Source organism: Ptychodera flava, chromosome 12, assembly GCF_041260155.1.
Source record: "Ptychodera flava strain L36383 chromosome 12, AS_Pfla_20210202, whole genome shotgun sequence".
Taxonomy (NCBI): domain Eukaryota; kingdom Metazoa; phylum Hemichordata; class Enteropneusta; family Ptychoderidae; genus Ptychodera; species Ptychodera flava.
The window spans coordinates 22,294,440-22,319,413 of record NC_091939.1 but is presented as its reverse complement, the minus strand read 5'-3'; the positions used below and the strand labels follow the sequence as shown (position 1 = coordinate 22,319,413).

The following is a 24,974-nucleotide window of genomic DNA, read 5'->3' as shown; positions in this document are numbered from 1 at the left end:
AGTCTTAGGAGATACACAGACGGGCATATCATTGACATATAATAAAAAAAAAAGGACCCAAAATGGATCCCTGGGGAACTCCTGAAGGAACAGGCAACCAATCTGAGCATTCACCTTCAACTACCGCTCTCTGTCTTCGATGTGACAAATAGTTAGAGAACCAATTATGCAGCATACCATTAAAACCAAAAGAATGCAACTTATTTAATAATTTGTCATGAGGTACTTTGTCAAATGCCTTTGAGAAGTCCAGATAAGCATATCCTCCTGTCCTCCTTTATCTAAGACTTCTCCGATGTCATGAACAATTTGTACAAGTTGGGTACCACATGACTTCCCCTTGCAGAAACCATGTTGTAAACTATAAATTTTTCAGATAAGATTGGATAAACTCTATTGAATAAACACCTTTCCATCACTTGCTGGCTGAGCTCAACAAAGAAACAGGTCTATAATTACAAACGTCTTCCCTCAGACCTTTCTTATACACAGGAATAACATTAGCATGTTTCCACTGTGATGGTAGCTTTCCCGCATTCAATGACATGTTAAAAAGGTCACACAGAGAAGGGGATAACTCCCTGGCACATTTCCGAAGAAGACGGGGATATAACTTGTCATTGCCCACAGCCTTATTGGGATCTAAATTTTCAAGAACATTGTAAACTTCATCAACTGTAAAAACAATATCACCCAAGGCAGGATTTGAATGGGCATCGCTATTAAAATTAAATTCACTATCAGTACAGTTTAGCAACGTGATTAATGAGACTCGATTTAAGTTCGGGGGCCATGGTCTCCGCCATGCTGTGCCACTTTTGTACGGTCCTCTAGAGGGCAGGATAACAAACTGAAAGCAGTGCTAGGTTTATAAAAACTCTCTGCGGTCTATAATATGGCATCCTACACATGCAGACATGGAGACATTTTGATCGATGAAATAATTAAAACAATCATTTGGGCATCTAAAGATCACAGAGAATAAAATAGTACCGTGTAACTTAAACGTATAAAAAGCCGTTAATCTGACCGCTGCCAAAGCTGGCATCGCATTAAATATCTTTTAAAAATCAGGGATAACCTGTTTACCACAACGAGATTACAACAAAGGAATTTGAAAGTATTGTTTTTGTTGATTTTGATGCATGTCTGGGTTGGTGGCGCTACATGTCATTGTGCATATCTGCACCTAACCGAAAATAAAAAGTAGGAAATTTCCTATTTTCAATTAACGTCAGCCAGATAAATGAATATTTTACAGAGTTTGACGGCTATTTACCACACGGACGCACCATTATGCTTATTTTTATTAATAGTAAAAATAGAAATAGGGGTATATTTCAATGTTCATTCGATTTTAGCTTACCACTGAAATCAACAAAAAATCTATTTTCAAATTCCTTTATTGAAAGCTCATTTAGTAAACAGGATGACCGCAATTTGTCACGGATAGTCTCACATATGCACCTCGAAAATAGTGTTAAATTTCTGGAGCAAATAATATTTGGTAATAGTTGACAGTGTAATAGTTTAAATGTAACACTCATTGCCAATGCGCATGCGTGCATGGGGGGTTTAGCCGTTGACTCATAGTACTTTGCCCCAAAAAAGTTTAAGCTATTCTTTCAGTATTTGTGAATAAAAAAAACTATTCTTTCGGTATTCGTGAATGAGAATAAGGGGTACACCGTGGAAATAATTGTTGATGATGAGTGTGGCATATTGCCTCAAATATGACAAAAAAAATTAAATTTTAATTAAAAATGGCCGTAACCTAAATGGGGAAATAACCCCGAATTTTTGATTTCCACAAGAGGGAGAGGATATAATCTTTATGTCATTCGCAGGTATGGTTTCATCATGATTCGACACATGAAGAATCGACAGTGTTTAAATCTGTTCCCAGGGTGCATTTTGCATAACGTCGACATAAGTTCTGGGTCCGGGACAGGTCAATGCCTGTAAAGATCGTTAACGCTATTATTAGATCATGCTAGATGAGATCATGTATTTCGGACTACCAAACGACCATACAGTCGTCGATTTTATGGTTTGTTTGGTTTTTTGATACTGATAAAAACACCTAAAGGTATCAATGAACTCAAATTACTCATCTTTGTATTATGATAGAGCAAATATCGAGGTATTGAATGCAAGGTTATGGAGGGTTTGAGCCAACGCATACTCATGCGCAACATAATGTTTTTTTGTTTGTCTTTCTGTTTATTTGTTTCTTTCTTTTGCACAGCCAAAACCAACCGTGTTCTTGTTTATCTTCGTCTCGTTTGTCAGTTCAACTTGTCGTCTATTCCTTTATTGTGTTTATAGATGCCGTCCCATGTTCACGGCCTCTCAGATAACACAGACGTTTTGGATACATCAAAGTCAAAGACACTCAAAGTCACGGTGAATTTATCTCTTTGATATTGATGGCCGTTCGAGATACTGCATTATGACAACAGAACGTGAAGGGTGGGATACACGTGCGGTGCAGCCACCGTACTGGAAATTCAAGTTCAATCCATTCGATAACAGAGGCCTTCACGATCACTGGTTGGATCACCGTCATTGCACGCGCGCGTCGTTGTAAAATCACCGTTGAGTAGCGCCTTCACGGCATCGTGTTTTTGCTGGCGGAAAACGTACATTTGCAAGCTACAGCGCCAAATTGAATGTTGTTCTAAGAATTACCTGACATTGTTTCCGTAATATCTCACTCGACTTTGAAGTTTGCGTCGAGCTTTACAAAAGTTGGGAATTCGTCCATGTTTATAAATGCGAGTCGTCTTCATTGCCGCGGCATGTTCTTGTTTTGATCCGGTCTACGTCACTTTAGTCGTTACTTCTGTGAATAAACGTTAGAGGATCTGTTCAAAGTAGAAAAGGTGCTTTTGCAAACGGAATTTTTATTAGAACCAGGAATATTACTTAGAACTGTTACGAGAAGGATTGTACTCGACCGTGGGATCTGCCAAATAATCCCTGAATATTGATCGAATTCAAGTGAAGTCATTCGCGTAAAGCGATACAAAAGGCACGATTGACGCTTCAAAATGCTGTGGTGGAGTTGGAGACAAAAATGTCTTCTTCGCCGAACAAAGTAACCATTGGACCATTCCAAAAAACCGTTCCTTTCTACCACACGATTCCATGCGAATTGCGTAAAAAGTTCAATGGGTGCAGCCAGGCGATGCAAGTGTTACAGTAAAAGTGATAGTTGACTGCTGCGCTCTGAACAGAAACTTATGCACAAACGCTGAAAGGGGTTTAACAAAGAACTCGAATCGCCCATTCGATTGTTATGGAAACTAGAAATTCCTCCACTTTGGATCCGGTGCGCGTTAAAGGCCAGCACCTGTGCCTAGGGCGCACTAGTATTGTCCGTGTTCCGTGAAGATTCTGCACTTCCCAGACCATTGTTTTTCCATGGAAAAGTTTAATCTGATGGATCAATTTGTTTACCGAGTAATCCTATAAGAAATCCATCCAACTCGACGCTGCGGTGATGTATGTTTTCTCCTTTACTGTGACCCTGTTTGGCCAAGAGTGTTGTACCTAGGGGGTTTTTTGCGTCTCAACATTCCTCGCAGAGAGTGACTGGCAGATCTCTAATTTTCAACCCTTGCTTCATTCCCTTATAATCAAATCAAACATTGCCTTTTCATGAACTTGGACTGCACCAAATTGTCGGGCTACGCGACGCCTGATGCTGGCACAGAAATGATCGCAGCTCAACAGCTCATCGTCAACGCGCCTTTGAATTCTACAGTTTGCTTAAAATTCCTGAAAGTTTTACTTGTAATTGCAATAATTATCAGCGACATCCAGTAGGCATCCTGTCTATAGATAAATGCTGGGTTTAACTATGGGTCAACGAATGCGGTAATTACATGAAAAGGCAAACTCCCAAGGCCGTTTGTACATATTACTCGAAATGACTTTTTTATTTGTCACCACATATGAATCCGTGCGGCTAAAAATACAAACAAAACACGACAAACGGGTAAAAATGACACGAACAAAGGGTGATATTCTTGTGCAGATCAATAATTCATCATTTTTTTGTCTTCCTTTATTTTGCTTTGTTCACCAAGAATTCAACAAACCCTGGTAATCCCTCCAAAATTGTTGGCACTTTGTCAACGCATTATCAGAGCCAGTGGTGCAACCTACTTCGATTATGCTACACATTCCCCGATTGTCCGCGTGAAACAATATGTGTTTTTGTACGGAAAATATTTTCGAGGCATGTTATAATACGTTCAGGGCCTGACGTGGGTATGAATAGCATTCGAGGGAGTGACACAGTCGTTTACCAATACCTTGTTGTTTGTTTTCTCGTGGGAGCGGATTTTCCGGCGAGAAAAAGAAACGCTCTTGATCTTACATGTACATGTTCACCAAGATAAACAATTGCCGTTCATGTGTGTGCGTGGCGTTTAACAATAGGTTATGACATACCAGAAATTGCTCGCTACCAATTGAACCAATTAACTTATCTGATAAATTGAATTGGATCAAATTTCTTCTCGTTCAACGGCTGCCGGTAACGGAAATGAATGTGAGATATATATATATATATATATATATATATATATATATAATATATATATATATATATATATATATATATATATATATATATATATATGTATGTATATATATATATATATATATATATATATATATATATATATATATATATATATATATATATATATATATATATATATGTGTGTGTGTGTGTGTGTGTGTGTGTGTTTTTATTCACCGTGACAATGTGCAATCGCTTTTCTTTCATTCGTCGCTTTTGTTCGTACCTTGAGCGTTTGTCACTGTGTTTGTCTGTCTGTGTGCCTGTCTATCTGGTCGATGATTAGTCTGCCTTCCCTCTTGGCGGCTCTCTCTCTCTCTCTCTCTCTCTCTCTCTCTCTCTCTCTCTCTCTCTCTCTCTCTCTCTCTCTCTCTCTCTGTTGGTCTGTCTGTCTTTCCAAATACTTTTATTTCTGTTTCTGCTCGTCCTCGTTTGATTTTCCTGCTTGTTTATTTTGCCTCATACTTGAACACCCAAGTGTATTGGCAAATGATATTTAGACACATGTCACATGTAACTTGGCAAAAATAGACGGGGGAATTATGTGACGAGTGGGTTTTGCTCCGAACGGACAACACACAGAAACGATTTATTACAATGGCGAAAATGTATGACACAGCATAGACATTGCGATGACATTAGTGTCTATGATTGCAGAAGCATGCAATTAATCATAAACCAAGAGAATGTTGAACAATGGGGACCTGCTATGCAAATCAGTCCTTTCTATCATGTGCCGTTATATGTAAATTCAAGGCTGCGACATCTCTCCAGCAAGTGCTAGTTTCGAAAATTGACAATTGACACTAATTTGTCGACGAGCTTATAAAGCCTAATTTCAGTTTACTCAGGAGTTAGACCCCTTCACTCCAGCACTTACATGTAAAAAAATGTCATTTGATATTTCGACGAATGGAGCAAAATTAGGCCTAAACGTTAGGGCACCGGCCTGACAATGTCAGAGTTTACAAAATCTTGTACAATTACCGGTCCGATTGAGAGGCAAACTGGGAGAGATTCATTCGCCTATTGTCTTTCTCCCTCTCTCTTACATCATACCCTGCTATTATAAGGGCCTTGGTATGAATGTGATGAAATAAAATCAAGTTCTTCAGTTTGACAAATTCTCGAAACCCTGACCCGGTTACCCAGTGCTTGGGGCGGAGTCGAATTTCATCGCGAGTGGTGAATCATTTAAGATATTGAAGTGCGGCCCGTTCGTTTCGTGATTGCGTGTATAAATTACCCTCCAGGCTTGATCAATTACCAGGACACACGACCAAACACTAGCGCTCGGAGGGGTATTATATACGGGTGATAAATTAGGAAGAATCGCTGGGTAAGAAGGACACTGCGCATGAGCAGAGCAAGTGCTGGTTTGGTTTGACCCAGTTATAATAGTTTGGCGATTGCACGGTTCATACACTACTGCATTTATCACCTCTCAGTCGCAGTTGCGAGCTCCACTAGTCTCTGGTTGTGCTGTCGGAGAAGTACAACAGCCAGTGTGCATGTATGTGGCATTGGTAATGCAAGTGGTTTAATCAATGCCCCGTTCGATTTCCTGCTGAAAGCATAGGTATGTATTTTGCAACTGGTTGTTGACATGCGGACCTTGCGGCTGTGACAAATTTGTACCCATGTTCTGCAAGTGCTCTTTATCAGTGAGCGCGCACAGCGCTGTCAAGGACATTGAGGTCGGTTTTAATTACCGGTGCCCACGAGCGCGTATGTATATGTTTCGGAGATGGTGGTAGTAGGGCGGCCGGCGGACACGAATGGAGACCCACGCTTTCCGAGCACCGCGTTGGACTCATTTGAGAACGGAATTCATGGCTATAGGACTGTCGTATTGGCACCGCCGCAGACGTCCCGTACAACATCGGATTCAGGCATGCATCGTTGGCCACCGCTAATCGTGCGCACAATCGCAAATAATGGAGGCAAGCACGGTAATAAACGGTAAACAGTACTGTTGCGAACAACCCGATACACCTTAATATCCATTCCCCCGATGGATGAGCGGCATGTATCGAAGATCCACAGTTGACGTGAAACTACAAGCCCACCGGCCGCGGTCAGCTTGCCTGAGAAACAGTTGAACTTTGCCTCTCTGCCGTTCCATGTCGACAAACCCCGAAGCTTAGATAGCCACGCACATGCACACCCATTGTCGGCGGCCGTGGACCGTGCTCTCAACGGTAATTCCGTGATTAAAAATCCGTTTGTCAGTTCTTCTCACTACATAGTGTTTTTAAGTCAAATTGATTACTGTGACCCACTATAGAGACTATTCAAGCCCATCAATATTTAAAAGACGTTTCTCCATGAAAAGTTCCGCGGAACAATTCTGCCGCCCACCGCACCCACCACCTCATGCTGTGAGCCTTAATAGTATTAGGTAAAAATAGACAACATCGCAAACATATCGTTTCATACTAATCAGACAGTCTCAAAACCAATACTGCTCTGTTAGCGCCTTTTCCGACCGCCCCCCCCCCAAAAAAATTCCCGCGGAATCATCGAGATTTGATTTCAAAAACTTTGTGAACGTCCTTGAAGTTGCTAGTTGTTATATCACAAAACCTTGTTCGCTCGGGAATTTCATGTCGCAACACACGGGAGTGTGGCACCAGTTGCACCTTGTGTGCGGCAAAGTGCTCGTGAACATTTTGACTCGGTGAACCTTGGAGTCGGCCCGCATCCGTAGTTCAGTTCTGTGCGGATGGCTGTTGAAATTTCGTCCAGGACGACTTCTCGGGCAAAATCTCAACGTTACAATGATATACGTCAGACACAAAGTGTCAAGCATCTGCAACACAAACGTTCAAGGGCGAGTAACTTAAAATTTTTGATGATTTGTTTTCACGAGTTTTGTTTGCCATGTCAATGGCAAATTTTTGTTCTGAGCATGGCGAAACACCTACTGTTTAGTTTACCAACATAGCATGTATAAGGGTACAATGCACTGTTATATTGTTTACATGTGAATTCTAGTCCGGACCAGAATTCACTTGTCAACAATAGCGGTGCAAAATGTATGTACAGGCTGAGTTGACAAGCTGAATACTGTATATCTCAACATGCTTTCGTGGAGCAGATCATGCAACTGCAATTGACATTAAAAACAAAAATGGTGAAAAAATCGTAAAAAATTACAGGTACCGGCAATTTAAACTCCCAAATTTGTGGGTCACAGCGCCCTGGTATGTAAAATGAGGCAGTCTTCAATGCCAATTTCTCGCATTAGAACTTATTGACATAACTGTTGAGGTGATGTCCGTCCTTTGTTTTACCATTAGCCACTCTTTCTCACTTGAAGAGTTGTTTCCAGTCAATTAATTTACTAAATGATGATGTTGATACAATAGCCTGCGCGATGCATGGGAAAGAGAACAGCTCGGTTGGGTCGCACGAAGTTGGATGTCAAGCAAACTTATCGCGTTTTATGCGCCTTTCCTGAGTTTAGTGTTGCCGTGCGCCATTTTATGCCTGAACATTCCGACAGTGAGTGAATCATGGGCGCATGCTATATTGATACTAGCTGATAATCTTTGAACGTAGCTATCGAATGTGTGACAGTGTTACGTGATATCTTGTACCCGATTCAACGGAACGCCTGGCCCACCACAACCGGGGCGTTCTGAGTACACTTTCATAGCTTGATTTGTATTTTCTTTCGTGCATATGTCGCCGCCTAGAAGAACGTCACGCTACAAAGTATGTGAGAAGGTATTTTAAGTCGACAATCCAGTAGCTTTAATGTAAAATAACACAAATAAAGTATAAAAAACTCCACTTTTTGAGTTTCGCGCTCTCGCGATTGTCGGATTGACCGTTAATCGTACGAACATAACTACATTACTTTTTTGCAGTGGGTATATAGGTCTGACTCGCGACAAGTGAATTTGTGCTCGTGCTCTGCAATCGAATATTGCGCGCAGACGAAATATGATAATCCGTTGTGATTACAAGAAAGAGGACAAGCGTATCAAATGAAGATGATCAAAAACGTGCGAAAAATATAGGAAACTGTTCTGTATATTTACCGTCCTAACAGTCATAAATCAATCAACAGAGAGACGTGTTTTGGAGAAATTTCGAGAGTCGCGACAGCAGAAACCGAAAAGGAGAGAACATGACGCGATAAGGCAGTGAGCGGGAAAATCAGCCAATCAACTTGTTTGCCATTGGCAAAAACGATATAAGTCAATGGGATACAAATAGTTCTTCTTTTACAGAGACAGAAAGCAAAGCAAAGACAAACTGACAAGAGAAAATGGATGTGATGATAGCGAAGGCACCCTTAATGTTATTTAAAGCGTAACCTAGTATAGGGATCGTTAAGGGGGGGGGGGGGGGGGGATAACATGCACGATTCTAGAGCTATTTTACCCAATAGTGGTAGCAATCTAAATGTCGTAATACTTACAGAGACGATATTCTTTCTCAGTCAAGTGTGTCGAAATACAAGGTATTTACGTTGTAAACATAACACATGATGCATTATACGCAATATTGTCGACAAACGTATTCTAAAGTTTAGTTGTAAGCGATAATATAAAGAAGGCTGTATTGATAGGTTGAGCGCTGGTCATTTTGGCGGGAAATACATCGACTAATTGAGCTACAGTCGCATCGCTGAGTCTGCTGATGTGTATAGGTTATCTTAACATCAGCATACACCTGTGAACTTGAATCGAATCCCCAGTAAGGGCTAACCCAGTGCTACAGCACATTTCACAAATCGTATGAATTTTTACCGTCGATATTCTCAAGGGTTAATGAAATTAGTGTGGAATTGATATTCTTGTGCATTTAAACCTGGAACATGTTTCCCTGCTGTTTAGAGACGCCCTCGGAATCGAAACTTCGATCACAATCAATTTCAAGAGCCCTTCCCCAAGTGTGACGTCATTCACGGGAATATAATGAAAGACGCGTTTTCGCAAACCCGCATGTCCCCCGTCATCTGCTTCGATGATTATCCAAGAAAGTGCGGTCGTTGTTGAAAGTAATCGGGTCAATCAATGATACTGAATGAATGAAAGAAAGAAAGCGATTTAACTTTATCGGGCATTTTCACTGTTTATAGCAGTAAGATATATAAAAGGCATGCAAAAGTAAACGTTTAATTTCTGTATCTTAAGCAGAGATTTATAGCATGGTACATCTGCTGCGTAAATGTCCGCAACTCAAAAGTATCGTATATGGTCGTACGGGACCAGTATGTAGTTTGAGGAGCAAGAACCGTGGATGAGGGGTCTGCCCCGCTGTCCTGCCTTATATATCAAGTCTTTCTATTTCAGCGCGGAGAATGTACTTTTTGTTCGGCCTTGAATGCCACGCGGTCTCGTGACGAGGCCATGCCAAGTTGCCCGCAAGTTTTGTTGTTGTTGTTGTTGTTTTGCACCAGAGTTGTAAACAAACCAAACAAAACAAAGCACAAGATTCGGATAGTCATCCCTAGCAATTATGTCGCCCACAGTCTAGACGTGAAGTCCTTCCTAACACACCGACGGCCTGGCTCTTGGAAAAGCACGGTTCATTAAGGCCCATTTTTGAAGCCTCATCCGGTTGACATTTAAATGTCACGCAACTGTACAAATAGGTGGGCCTGAACATTTCCAACTCGTATTTTTTTGTTCTTATGCATGATTGTATCATATTAATCTTTTGTCGCATGGTCCAGAGACAGGAACTCGTAAACAAGCCTTACAACCTCCAGCCCTGACAAAATCTACTGAGCAAATTTTACCCATAGAACGTCTGTGTTTTGAGGATCATGGGTTAAACCACGGTGGAGGAACCGTGGTTAAGCACTCTCAGTTCGGCCTTGAGTACAACGTGCCGGTGCAGTCCTGCCCATCGGCCTGTCAAACCAGCCATATAGCAATAGTCTTGTTTCGCCCGGTGTGCAAAAACTCATATTGGAAAGAAACCGTCGCCGGAGCTTCGGAGTGACTGTTCTAGTTACGCAAGCGCTTTCATAAGCTATCGATGAATGTTACTTCCGTCAGATATATATAGCCGGGACATGCTGAATGCAATCTCTTTTAGAATGGCTTTATATCTATTTATCACGCCACTTCAAGGTCATTTGACCAGCTTACAGTTTACAAAAGATACGAGGAAAAGACTCTGATGTAATCGACTTGCTTTTGCCTTGGCGACTGCGATGTTCAATACCCAATCGATCTGCATCCAAAAAGGCCGTGTTTGTTCGCCGAAGATGAATGGAGTGACACGCTTTTAAAGTGAAATGGGCAACGGTACGAATTCGATTGTTCCGCCCGATGAATCTTTCATATATAGGGAGTTGCAAAAGCCAGTGACATTGGGTGCCGACGTCTCGGGGGAAAAAACCAACAACCCCGGTGGCATACGCGGAAGCAAACGTGCTGGGGTGTTCTGAGACACCTGGAATCATGGATGTAAAAAGTCTATTTTTCACATCCATGCTGCAATGGTTTTCAGGTACACTCTGTGACGTGTAACTTTCGACGAACGGAACCCCAGATATCTCTGCTATTACATAACAGAACTCTCTGCAAGACGGTCTGGTTTTATCTGACGTTTTAGTCACGTGAAATATCACACTGCCAACAATTTTCCTTCACTATTAAAAAGTGTACGTACGGCGCAATTTACGCGATTTGTATTTACATTTGATAAACTGATCTAGAGTTAGATTTACACTCTTTGCAATCCTGACAGTTGGGATGCCACTTGTAGACCAAGTCAATGGTCACTGTAGCTCCGTGTATCTTGTAGTGCTTACATTCGTTCAAGTCCCAGAATTTGTTCCAAGTCAATGAATCATGTCACGGTGGGGTTACATTGCTGAGAAATATCCGATATCGTCGCAAAAAAATCTGCCTGACACCTGTTGATTGTAATCAATGTGGGGTCTATGAACGCAAACGTAAAAAGATCGGCTAGTTCCTGGTATACTGTACAGAAAACTATCAGTCTGGAAAATCTAAAATTACGTTCAGCATCCCCCGAGATTCTTGTGAAAGATTTCTTTTAAGTCTTGGGTTCCATTTTGAGGGCGGCCGAGGGTGGAGCGTGTAGATTGACCTGGCTTTCGCTTGTGCGTTTTCGCTCTGCCGGGAAACTGTAGTACTCCTCGCTGACGCAAAATCTGCGATGCGTACTAAACATTGCCCCGAGGTACGTTTACTTATAGTTGCCAGATCAAGCATGCTGGCCAAAGAGGACGCTGAAATAGCTTTACTTATTTTTGGATGTGTAGATTGTCGACAGACTGGCGACCCCTTGCCAATTTAAATACCTTATATTTTCTTTCAGGAGATAGAGTTGGTGTTTTTTTTTATGTGGTAAAATCAAACGAAATTTCAAGAAGTACCGAAAGCGAGTTGCTCTATTTGTCAACCACACTTTACCGACCGCCTCGACTTCCAAATATTGTGCCATGAATATGAGATTGCCATCGAGGATGGACCATTAAATTCTGGGGAGGACAGTAGAATTGTGCAAATGTGGAGAGATTTTTTTGAAAAAAAATGTTACCACTGTTTTTGCAAAGATATCCACATGACATGAAAATGAAACGTTTTGAATTTTTGAAAAGGACAAGGCGCATTCTATGCCTACTCACAAAAAATGGTCAAATTTAGGACCGCACAAAACTGCGTATCCTTATTGTAACCCCACACCTAAGATCAGATGGTCAACCTCTTATTCCACAAGGCGATCCCCGTAACGTCAGTTCATTTAATTTGTTCTTTCCTCAGTCTAGACTTAATGGAAACAACATGCCCAAGGTGGCCTTAGTGACCGGTTCCAGTGATAGTGAGGGCATTGGATTTGCCATCGCCAAGGCCCTGGCACGCACCGGATGTGACGTCATTCTAACCGGCTCCAGGGAGGACGACAAAGTCACGGAATTGGTGGATGAAATCAGGAGGTGAAGTTCACTGACAGTAGTGACTCTGTATAGTGATCGAGATGGCAGCCGCTTTCCCAGCATGCAATACGATCACTGACTGCTAATTTGTGAGCTGACTATTTCATATCTCTGTTTCAACTCTCTCTTCTCTATCATTTCCCTCTCTCTATCTGTGTCTGTCTGTCTGTCTGTCTGTCTACCTGTCCCCTTTCCCTCTGGGTTATGTCGCGAAGGTGATTCTTTTCACGTATAATCGAATTGAAAAACTGACTTTTTACTTTTTATGCTGTCATTTTTGTCAGGGATTACAAAGTGAAAACAACGTACATCAGAGCAGATCTCAGGAAAGAAGAAAATATCGAATATCTCTGCCAAGAATGTAATCGTCAGTTTCCAAGCGGGATAGACATTCTTGTGAACAATGCAGGTAAGAGCTCACGACATCACAGTGGTTTTCCATGCAGCATTCACCTTCCCGCCAATATTTTGCAAAGATTTCTAGATATTTTGAGTACTTTGACCTCAGTTATCTCAAACCGAATCTTCATTTCCATAAGAGAGAGAGAGAGAGAGAGAGAGAGAGAGAGAGAGAGAGAGAGAGAGAGAGAGAGCGCGATGTGGGTGACCAACGTGTTCTTGAACTTTGATCGTGTGATTCTGGTGACAGACGGAGCCTAATCTGACTCGATATCCAAGCTTTACACAAACCAATTCAAGTCAGACAGATCACGTGTGGAAATGGTCACCTATCGATGAATTCCGACGCTACCATAGTGACTGTTTTTCCGTCGACTATGGATACGGCAAATATTTGACCGGTAATCATCGTTTTGCATCTGGAGATAGAGTGTCAACGAAACCTGTCTCAATAAAATGCAGATCTATATCCTCATGTCGCTTATGCACTATAAGGCGTTGAAGGTCCCATCTGACTAGTCACGTCAGTCGATCCATTTCCAGTCTGAGTAATAACTTTGACAGCTGCACGAAAGATATTAAAGGGACAAAGTCGGCCATTTTTCAAGAATTTTGTTTGATGCAAGATACTACGTATATTGTTTGACATGTTGAAAGATACTTAAAAAGGGGGTGATCATGCATATATTCGACCCTGGTTTTAGATGGTCGAATATATACATGGCCACCCCTTCATTCAGTATCTTTCAACATGTCAAACAATATAAGTAGTACCTCGTATCAAACAAAATTCATGAAAAATAGCCGACTTTGTCCCTTTAAGTTCCATTTATAAAAATAATATTTTTGTTTTTTGCGTAAAAAAACTGTCTGGCTCTGGAGCTTTAACACTTTAAAACAAATCACGCATCAACAGCAACGTGAGCTTCTCTCGCGTTTAACAAAATCTGTATGATATACACTGTTAAGTTGTTGAATTTGGTCGTTTGTAACAGCATTGAGCTAAAAAGGGGAGCTCCATGGTAACAGAAACTATCGTTTAATATTTGTAGAACGGAAGGATTTTCTCCGAAATAACGTTGGGTAACAGTTCGAAACAAGTCATCGCTGATGACACAGTCCCCACTTGTTAATGGGTATTTTGATTACAGGTCCTCAGAGAGGATAGAGTCCTCTTCATTAGGTCTATGATAAAAATACTTTTGAATGAATTCACTTGATACATGTCTGAGTTATGGTTCAGGACATGAAAAAAATCATAACAAAATGGTCGCACAGTGGCCATATTGGATCGCATCACAAAACAAATTGATGTGCATAGCTATGACATTGGTCGATGTCCTTGTACCAACTTTGAATAAAATTGGTCGAAACATGCGGATATGCCTGAGAAATGGCTCTGTACATGAAAAAATTGTAATAAAATGGCCGCCTGGCGGCCATATTGGATCGTATCACAAAACAGATTGACGTGCATATGTATGACATAGATCAATGTCCTTGTACCAACTTTGAATAAAATCGGTTGAGATGTGCCTGAGTTATGGCTCTGTACATGAAAAAATCGTAATAAAATGGCCGCACAGCGGCCATTTTGGATCGTATCACAAAACAAATTGCCATGCACAGCAATGACATTTGTCAATAAGCTTGTACCAACTTTGAATAAAATCGGTTGAAACGTGTCAGAGTTATGGCTCTGTACATGAAAAAATCGTAATAAAATGGCCGCCTGGCGGCCATATTGGATTGTATCACAAAACAAATTGACGTGCATATCTATGACATTGGTCAATGTCCTTGTACCAACTCTCAATAAAATCGGTCGAAACATGCCTGAGTAATGGCTCTGTACATGAAAAAATCGTAATAAAATGGCCACCTGGCGGCCATATTGGATCGTATCACAAAACAAATTGACGTGCATATCTATGACATTGGTCAATGTCCTTGTACCAACTTTGAATAAAATCGGTTGGAACATGCCTGAGTTATGGCTCTGTACGTGAAAAAATCGTAATAAAATGGCCGCCTGGCGGCCATATTGGATCGTATCACAAAACAAATTGACGTGCATCTGTATGACATATGAAGTAATCCTTGTACCAAGTTTGAATGAAATCGCTCCAGGCATCTCAGAGATATCTGCGTGAACGGACGGACGCACGCACGGACGCACGCACGCACGCACGGACATGACCAAACCTATAAGTCCCCCCGGACGGTGTCCGTGGGGACTAATTACACAGTGACTGTCCCTGATCTTGGGCACACAAACGCGACGTGAACGACGGGAGAGTCATTCAAAAATAATATGATAAGGCTTGATTAATTGTCGCGTTATCGATCACAATGAGATCTGCTGTTAACAGTTACATGCAGTTTTCCCCTCTCACTCCAACAAGTCTTTCCGGGCAGCGGTGCTGCAAATTACTTTGAAAGACCTTGACATTCATAGTACCGTCTTTCTGAAATTCGCAGTCTCTAGTAATTCTTGGCAAATTCAGCCGAACCTTTCCTGACAAATACTGTCTTGAAATCAAGTACGCTATTATATTTTAGCCGCAATTGTTAATGGTAATTTACTTCGCGCCTTAGGCATACTAGCCCTGTGTATACCATTTATTGATAGTCTTTTATTTATATCTGTGCAGGTTTTGGAGAAGTGTTTCCGATCGAGTCCTACCCAGTTGATCGATACAATGACCTCATTGCTGTGGTGCTGTCGGCTCCGTTCCATCTTATACGAATTCTGCTACCTGACATGAAGGACAAAGGTAGGATAGAACGAGACAGAAAATGTCTTCCTTTTTCACTTCCTCTGTCCATCTTCAGCAATGTTTGAGCCAGTTCGCCGTTTTTTGTCCTTCTTTGGCGCTCTCTGTATACAGTCCGTTTTCTTGTCATTTTGTAACTTTTTCCGTAAAGTTATTGTACAGTTGTCAAAATGATGTAAAGCACTGGTTAGATTCCCCCGATTGTCAATTCGAAGCTTCCCAAGGTAGGGTCATGTAAATTTAAAAAAATTTCACAGCAATATCTTCGGTTTGTATATTTATGATTTTTTTCTTTTGTCAAATTTTGAAAAAAATATTAATTCTCATGAATAGTTCACACTATCGATTTGACATTGGGTTTGCAGGTCTTTACTAATATGCTCATACATATAAATTAAATCATAATGATATGCATATTGTAAGAATTTTTGTATTTTTGGATATCATTTTTGATGAAAGAATCTTTTTACAAAAGCCAATCTTCTCCCCTTTGTTTCCTTGAAATAGTAGAGCTAATACTCAAAACATTGTATGTGATATATGTTTACATTAGCATAAATCTGTGTACTTCTATTTTTGAGATGTATTTCCCCTTTTTTTTCAAGTCTTCTCTTCAGGAATAACTTGCCGGATATGTCTCAAAATTTGATCATTCAGATTTTTGGGATGACTTGATTATCCAATACCCAAGTGATGGCGAAATTTGGATGAGTAAATATTTGGGCCCATTTGTCATTTTTGGTCGAAGTACAATATTTTCCAAAACTGCTGGTGTAATATATTTTTCAAAGGGTTATTCAATTGGTTCCAAACGGTGGTTTGATGTTGAATTTCAAAAAAACAAATCTTTTGAAATTCAGTCGTTTGAATCATTAGGCCAATTTTCTCATTTTTTTGGTCAAAACATTTTTATTTTTTGTAAAATTCTAATCCAACAGTTTTTGAATGTATTTTTCATGCTACTAGTAGGCCCGACTGCATTGTGCTATTGATGAAATCTGCACAATAATCTCATAGTTTTAGTGATAATTCGGTCAATTCTCGATCGGATTCGAACATCACAAAGTACGGTACCCATTCACCTAGCGCAGACATCACAGTCAAAACCGCTCGATCGGCTAAATTCCAACCCTTGTAGAGAGTGGTTCAATAACCCAGCTAGGTCGTTACAGTTTTTCTGACCGCGATCCCTCCACACCCTATATTCTCTTTCCATGGTAACTGTGGCAAAATTGGAACAGGTGACAGTACACCTTTAATATTAAATTTCCAGTACGTTGTGTCGGTTTCGTTTTGCCAGCTTAATAGTGAAAGACAAAGCGAGTCACTTTTGCATAGAGATGAAAACAAAATTAGAAAACATATTTCCTGAGAATATTTTCTACGAATCGTGATCAAACATTTCTTTTAAGAAGACATGCACTCATGGCTTCAGTTTGATGTTTTCTAGAATGTTTTCATGATTGTTTAACCTTTGCTCCAAAAAGATTTTAAAAACTCACCTCCTAATATTGTCCAGCTTCTCTTAAAAATACAAACCGATATGATTCTGATTTTGTTTATAGACACAGTTTATATTACAATTAGTAAACTGTGATAAAAATAGAAGGCCACTGAAGTATTCATATGTTTTCGGTCACAGCTCTAGTAAACGAGTTGCTAATCATTTACGAGTATACAGGATGACATATGCACATATATTGGTTTGCAGGGTCTCTGTTATTTTTCATTTTCATATTGTGTTTTTGTGGAATCTTTGTCACTGCAGGTCAAATAATACATGTCTTTTGCACAAATCTCTTGTTTGATACTTTGAAATTTGGTCAATAAGTACATGTACATATCTGTTACTCGAGACACCTTGGTAGATGTAGGTTTGTGTTGGACATTTCTCCGTTTAGCAGAGACACTGCCATTCCTTGTTGAATAACTTGGAGGCAGTTTAGCGCATACCATTGCCATGTAGTATACAGGTGTTGCAATATTTTCAGCACCTTGAACAGTCCAACGCTATAGCTTGCATTTCGTTCGTGTTGACCTACCACATCTGATCAAATTTGAGCACAGTGTCCTTGACGCTATTTTTATTGAATCTTACATCTTACCTTTAACTCGCAACACAACTATCAAACAGGATGGGGAAGAATTGTCAACATCACCTCCGTTGGGGGCGTCAGACCTTCCATCTTCATGGCCCCATACTGTGCAGCCAAACATGGTCTGAATGGACTTACCAAGGTAAGAAGAAATAAGATTTTCTCTATGTATGTATGTATGTATGTATGTATGTATGTATGTATGTATGTATGTATGTATGTATGTATGTATGTATGTATGTATGTATGTATGTGTATGTATGTATATGTATGTATATGTATGTATGTGTGTATGTATGTATGTATCTATGTATGTATCTATGTATGTGTGTATGTATGTATGTATGTATGTATGTATGTATCTATGTATGTATCTATGTATCTATGTATCTATGTATGTATGTGCTCGCGTGCGTGCATGCATTCATCCATGCATGCATGCATGCATGCATGCATGTATTAAGTTACACACACACATACATACATACATACATACATACATACATACATACATACATACATACATACATACATACATACACAGGGCTCGAAATTAGCGGTAGTCCCGCGTCCACAGACTACCAACTTTTCCCTGGGGCTACCAAAGTCCATGAAATGGTAGCCCACACGGACTACCAAAGCCTGCGACATGAAATACTTGGCGTGCGATGTCCGTCACTTTCGGACGAGCTAAATGCAGTCAACATGCAGTTTTATTTGTTTGAAGCAATTATCCTTTCATCTGTGCAGAGCTTTTTCTGGTGACTCTTACAATTTTCACTGCTATGTTGTTGTTTTCACAAATTTCAGAATGTTGAGTTGCTTTTCCGTGTGCAGTCTTTGCATGCCACTTCACACCATGTTGTTGCTGAAATTTCACAAACTGTCACTTCTATATCAAAAGATTGTGTAATCAGTTTGATTTGAAGAATAGTAATATAAAAAACTGTGTCAGTTAAGCTTGGCTTAGTTTCGCTGTCTTTTATCTATGGTTATCGATCAGTATCAATTTATTACGTTCTGTATAGAGAGACTCGGGTGTAACAAGGCATGCCAGTTCATAAAGATCATGAGAATATTTTTTTATTTTTTTCATTACTAAAGTTACAATTTCTTTGGATATGTAAGCCGATTTTGAAAGTGATAGAAAGTGTTAAAATGAACATAAATTAGCATAAATTAAGCATTCGTGACACATTACATGGGGTTTCTGGAGTTGAAGCCCCTAGTTTTACTGCTATTTTGTGTTGCTGAACCGGGGCTTATACTCGGACGAGTACAGTATTGCTAAACTAAAATATTCATGGACTACCAGCCATTGCCACTGGGCTACCAACTTCAGAAAATGGTAGCCCAAGGGGACTACCAGGGTAAAAAGTTAATTTCGAGCCCTGATACATACATACATACATACATACATACATACATACATACATACATACATACATTTCACATATTCTATGAAATCGTCATATCTATTCGGAGAACGACAAGTTTACAGCGTCACTGTCTGTTAATACGAGAGGCGTTGTTCAGAGCCATTATCCTTGTGTAGGATGCAGGCGTTGAATACTTAGTTTCCTGGCTACGAGTGATAGCCCTTAACTGCGACAGCCAGTGTATAATATGTCATTTCGAGGAAATTCCAGTTTTGATTAATAAAAGTTGCCGCAGTTACTGCAATGTCTACGTCCATGTATGGGCATGAATTCGCATTCCTTATATTTAAATTCGCAGGTCGATTGTATAGTCCATGGCTAATAGGTCAGATTCGTCTATAATATACGCTCACAACATTTGAAAGACTTCTTTCCAGATAATTACGTCGCGATGACCTATATTTCGAAAGTCATGCCGATTTAGATGACGAAAGTCCAAGATTCAGCATTGCGTCATCCTAATGCTACTGCACAAATTGAAATGTCGACATCGCCAAGTTATCCTTGATGCGATCCTGTATTTTGCCCTATTTTCATAATTCGCGACAGCGCCTGCAAGACAGCACCTACAGTCAAGATAATTTGTAAAAAAGTCTGACAAAACAACACTAAAAGTAAAAGAAAGTCACAAAATAAACCTCGGTACTAGCACAGAAGCGACTGTTTCGGAAGGTGTGCGGAGTCGTGAAATTTGCGAATATCGTGGTACTTCCAATAACAGCCTCTTGCGTAGAACTGCCGACTGGTTAGCGAAATCCCTCTAACACAGTCGCGATATGTCTGCTTTTCACAACGTTTTCCATTTCTTACATTTGTGGGCAATAGATACCGCTCCATGATACATTGAATAGTGATGACGTATTCTGGTCACAGGGAAATGATAAATGAAATGTACGAAAGGGCAGCGCACTTCCAACTCGCAATGTGTACATTTCTTTCTCTCCTTACTTTCGATGTGTCATTTATTTGCACAAAAACTGATGATAAGGTTCGTTTCGACGTTTATTTGCACAAAACTGATTATCACGTTTCGACATTACTTGTCCCCTGCCAAAACTCTTTCCAATAAATTGTCTTTTTTTTCAACCCAAGGTTATAAGTTATGTCTTTTCAACCCACGGAATATCTCAAAAAATCCAGATTGCGTTGTTTTGCTTTTAGGTATTCAACTACCGTAATGTCTCTAAAGGTTCTGTTTTGAAAAGGAAACCACGAACGAACAAGGCATTTATAGTCTAAGAAAAATATATAAATCTCACAATTATAAAATATGAATATCATTAATGAAATCAGTTTGGTATTTCGTCAGATTTTGAGTTTTCTTTCCTCTCTTAAATACTTTTCTTTGCGTGAGTTCGGAACAAACTTGACACAGAAGTTAACTTGCATCGGACAGGACACGTTTAATACATTAGGCAAGCCGTATATTTAGTGAACGGCTGTGTCAAGTGTGATCCGTGAGCGTTCCGTGACGAGTAGCGCAGAGCGGAAAGGAAACTCAAACCTGACGTAATATTAAATCGATATTATTGATAATATTCATATTTCATAATTCAGAGATAATTTATTTTCTTTTACAATAAGTGCCTAATTCGTCTGTGAGAAAAAAATAGTAAACGGTGAAGGATTTCGATTTCTATTGTTTTGACCCGGCTTGAAATTCTCGGCTGCTTGTACAGTGTAAATACAAAATGTCGTATTGTTGTTTACGAACTGTGTGTATGTTCATATGGAAAGTCATGTAGTATTACCGTAAACAAAACGTCATATACAATCGGGAAATATGATGTCGATAAATCGAAATAAATTTCTGAAAGACCTGCCCCCTGCACGGTCGAAAGAAGTGGTCACCGTGATAAAACTGAAAGGTGTTTACCGAATTTTCATGATGACAGACATTTCCGAGACATTTCCATCGAAGTTTGTAGTTTCGGACATGACTGTTCAGATATTTTCGCTATTAGGTTACATGTTACGGGTTACCAGCATTACCTTATCAGCAAGCCTGTGTAATTTTAAACTCTGATATCTGCTCTTAGCACTACCAATTTTAGCTCTTATCGCAAAGAAACGCAGCCTGTTTTCATACCCACAACTGACCTGATTTCACTTCCCTGTACTTTGACCTACTTACAGGCCGTCGCCAAGGAAACAGCGGAATACGGAATCACATGCAATGCCATCCTGCCCGGAGTTGTTAAAACTGGGCGTAAGTAAGCTTACACATGATACTAAAACGGGGTCAATATAGTAAAAATGCAATCCACTTTACTCGTCTACTACAGGTTTTGTAATGACGAGCCTGGCACCGATGGCTCCTTTTCAAAATCCTATTCTGTTCATACCGTGGGTTGGTTAACCTCTCCGCCATCTTGCGAGAGTCCCCCTGACTCTGATAAACCCTAAATAGTCTTTTTTTCCCTTCTTTTTGTTTCAGTAACTAGAAAGGGGATGGAACTTCTCGCAGAGATGGAGGGAATTTCTAAAGAGGAGATGTCGGTGAGAAACATTTTTCTTTCTCGGTGAAGATCCTTGCCTCCATATCATCATCAGTTGCACACTCTCAACCATTTGGACAAACGTGTCAACAAAATGATCCACAAGTCTCTTGCTCTCGTGATTGGAGTGTTTACCACCATATGTCACAGCGGCAAAGTGTGTCATAAGTTTTTGAATAACCAGTATGTAGTCACCCAAAGGACACCAAGGGAGCAAACATCCTGACGCCACTTCTGTGGCGCCTTTTACAAGTCTTAAAATCACGCAAGGCTCAGCTCATTGACTTTTAACAAGATGCACTGCTTTAGTAAATCATCCAAATCTGTGTTACGAGAGCGAGTTTTTGAATTTACGCATTATTCCAAGCAAACTGTTTTAGCGTCGTGGCCGCATAGAGTGATAACACTACATCTGGAGCTGTAACTGAACACTCAACAAGAACTGCATATCTGAATACCTTTGTCTGAACATGGAGCTACTTTTGGTAGCTCCATGATCCGAAGTACATCATTATCATTCGCTGCCTTTGATAAGCAAATGACAGCGTCTATGAATGTTTGTTCTTACAGAAAAACTTCTTGCATGAAAGACATCCGACGAAGGAATACGTACTGCCGGAAGATGTAAGTTTTCTGCCCTTACTCCAGGCAATGCTTTCACTGTATAATTCCATTGTTCAGTTCCCTGTAGTGACAACTGGATAACTCATTTACCGCTGTACCCAAAGTATGTGAGACGTACTCGCTTGCAAAGTCATGGCAGTCTGCTTGAACTTGATTATTAAGGTAGATCGCGCCTGGAAAATTAAAGACTTAACTTTTGCTCAAACTTTCCTCAAGTAAACTTTCAACCATCCTCTTTCAAAATCAAGAACAATATTCTGGGGTCCCTGTGCAAATTTTGGTACCAGAGACACAAATTACCCAATATTTAGCGATGGAGGGAGCTTGTGGAATAACTAGCAGTTATAATGTTAAAAGGCTGCAAAATCGTCAGTCGTTCGGCCTTTTTTTTCGGATGTTGTTCACAGCCAAACGTGAGTTATACCAAAATCGCCGTAGCGGGCGCACTGTCACCTCATGTAATGAAAGGATGGATGAGAATTGGTTCGACCAAATGATTCTACACAGACAAGGTAGTTTAACAGCAATAATGCTAACAAATACTGTAAGCAGTCATCGATTAACATGTTAAATACCCAATGTTAACCCAAAAGGAGGTTCGCCATACCAGCCAGGCATAACGCACAAAATTAGCACGAGAAGGCCCTGCAACTTTGCTTTTGATTTCACAAATGCTCTCAGTCCAGTCTGTTGTCACTGATGTGTTTTAATCCGTCATTTCTTTTTGCGTTTTTCCCTCCCTCTCTCTCTCTCTCTAGATAGCAGATTTTACGGTTTTCCTGTGCTCGCAATCAGCGGCTCAGATGACCGGTACGTGCGTTCCCATGGATGGCGGTCACATGTTGAACAATTGCTCCAGCAGCAGTAGCAAGCTTTGACCAGCGGACCAAAGAAATGAAACTTTAACGCTTGACGAAACGTTACGCTATGGCCTCAGAGAAAAGAACAAATATTACCACGGATTCTACCTCAGACAAAAGCCAAAACAGGTCAACAAAGGGCTCGTTTTAGTTCCAAAACGACAGAATGACAACCTTTAGGTGCTCTCAGGTGCAAATGGGTACGAGTTGCCGCGGGTCTCGGATGAACTGAGCATGTTTCTTTTATAGTCGAGGACATCGCGAGCGTGAATTTTTTTTATCCTAGGCGCCATTGTACATGCCTTCAAATGTCTAAACCGCACATTTATTGCCATATTCAATGATTATGTAAGATGGTGTCTTAACCCTTTGAGTGCTGTAATTTTCCCACCAAAATTTAAGTGCAACATTTTACCATTTTTGATGACTTCTTTTCTGCAATTTGTGGAAATGTTGGATTAAATAGACATCACATTTAATTGGTTACAGTTTTTACAAAATCTGAAAAAAATTGACGGGAGTATATTTTATAAAGGTGACAAAAATAGACTTTGGCGCTCAATGAGTTAAGTACCTCAGGTCACTCTCAAGTGAGACTTCCCGAAGACATGTTCACGACGGGCGCGCCTTTTGCAGTGGAAGCCCCCCCGAAAATCTTCGCATGAAGGCGTTTATGTGACCATTTCCTCGAGATGTAATCCGACAGGCCATAAGCTGTAACTTTTAAAGTGTTTCAACATTTTTGTTCCGTTTTCCTATTATGCATTTCTTGTTTATTCTTCTCCCAAAAGTATGTCGAAATGCCCGGTATGATCCGTTCGCAACATGTCTAATGAAACCCGTGCACGTTTCAGTGTCCTTGTTGTAAACAGGAATTTTAGTCTAGAGTTAGTCTAGAATTCATTTATCAATAATAATATTGCACATAGATTGTATTGGCACTGCTAATACCCTGCATCTCAAGATACATTTGGGAGAAAAATAAAAGAATGTACTTGTTTTCTCGTGCAGCAATAATGCAAATATTATAAGGAAAATTACAGCGATTGTAAATTAAAGTCCTACGTCGACTCTCAGTCTGCTGATACTGGACAGATGTTTTGGAGGCGGGAACTGTATTTCCAGAAGTATAAATTATGTATGAATTTATTAAGAAGTTTTTACAATCAATAAATAACATTATTAATGTCTTTCCTAACCGATGACGAAAATCTTATAAATTGAGAATGTGTTTTTAGCAATACTGACTGCGTGGTTTCCTTTTGAGGACTGCGTTCAAGTGCAAGGACGGGAATATCAGAAACTAGTAATGTGAAGTTTATAATTGAAGCGCAATCGTATTGTACCTGCAATACAGAGAACATGTTTTCGATTTGCGATTTAACCAAAATAAAAGGAATTGGTGTGAATGTTTGTTGGTGTAGTCTTTCCTAACACTTTCCAAACGCACCAGACGGTAAGAACAACTCTTGACACGATTGTGGCCTTAGGGTTAGACCATTAGATCTGTGGGGGCGTTGTCCGAATCGGGACATGTAGTACAGAATTTTGGCGTTCTAAGAATTTACTTGTGATTCGCAAGGACAGGGTATGCACATTTTGCCCAGAATTTCTCACTTTTTTTGACATTTCAGGTCATATGATATTTTTTTGCGAAAGCAACAAGATGGCAATAAATGTTGTAATATGTTGTAATATGTAATATTTGTAAACCACGAGATTATGAAATCACAAATTACACGCATCGAGTCAGC

The 24,974-nt window shown here is 40.1% G+C and overlaps 1 protein-coding gene across 3 annotated transcripts; it reads left to right on the top strand.

Moving 5' to 3' along the window:
• The first annotated feature begins 3,414 nt into the window (after window positions 1–3,414).
• On the top strand, window positions 3,415–24,634 carry LOC139145400 (D-beta-hydroxybutyrate dehydrogenase-like). Of its 3 annotated transcripts, none has more exons than XM_070716544.1 (9): window positions 3,415–3,507; window positions 12,355–12,527; window positions 12,812–12,936; window positions 15,581–15,703; window positions 17,838–17,941; window positions 21,375–21,447; window positions 21,676–21,737; window positions 22,307–22,360; window positions 23,119–24,634. In XM_070716544.1, the coding sequence occupies exons 2-9, from the start codon at window positions 12,376–12,378 to the stop codon at window positions 23,236–23,238; spliced, it is 813 nt and encodes a 270-aa protein (XP_070572645.1). In that variant the 5' UTR covers window positions 3,415–3,507; window positions 12,355–12,375; the 3' UTR covers window positions 23,239–24,634. The 3 variants fall into 3 exon arrangements, with proteins under 3 accessions (XP_070572645.1, XP_070572644.1, XP_070572646.1); XM_070716543.1 differs by lacking the exon at window positions 3,415–3,507 and adding an exon at window positions 5,970–6,173; XM_070716545.1 differs by lacking the exon at window positions 3,415–3,507 and adding an exon at window positions 5,981–6,173 and having other exon boundaries at window positions 12,360–12,527.
• The last annotated feature ends 340 nt before the right edge of the window (window positions 24,635–24,974 follow it).

Excerpts from the sequence above, each read along its gene's own strand:
- LOC139145400 (XM_070716544.1), top strand. The coding sequence starts at position 12,376 with ATGCCCAAGGTGGCCTTAGTGACCGGTTCCAGTGATAGTGAGGGCATT. Across the intron at positions 21,448-21,675 it reads CGGAGTTGTTAAAACTGGGC|TAACTAGAAAGGGGATGGAA; the intron begins GTAAGTAAGCTT and ends TTTTTGTTTCAG. Across the intron at positions 21,738-22,306 it reads TTTCTAAAGAGGAGATGTCG|AAAAACTTCTTGCATGAAAG; the intron begins GTGAGAAACATT and ends TTGTTCTTACAG.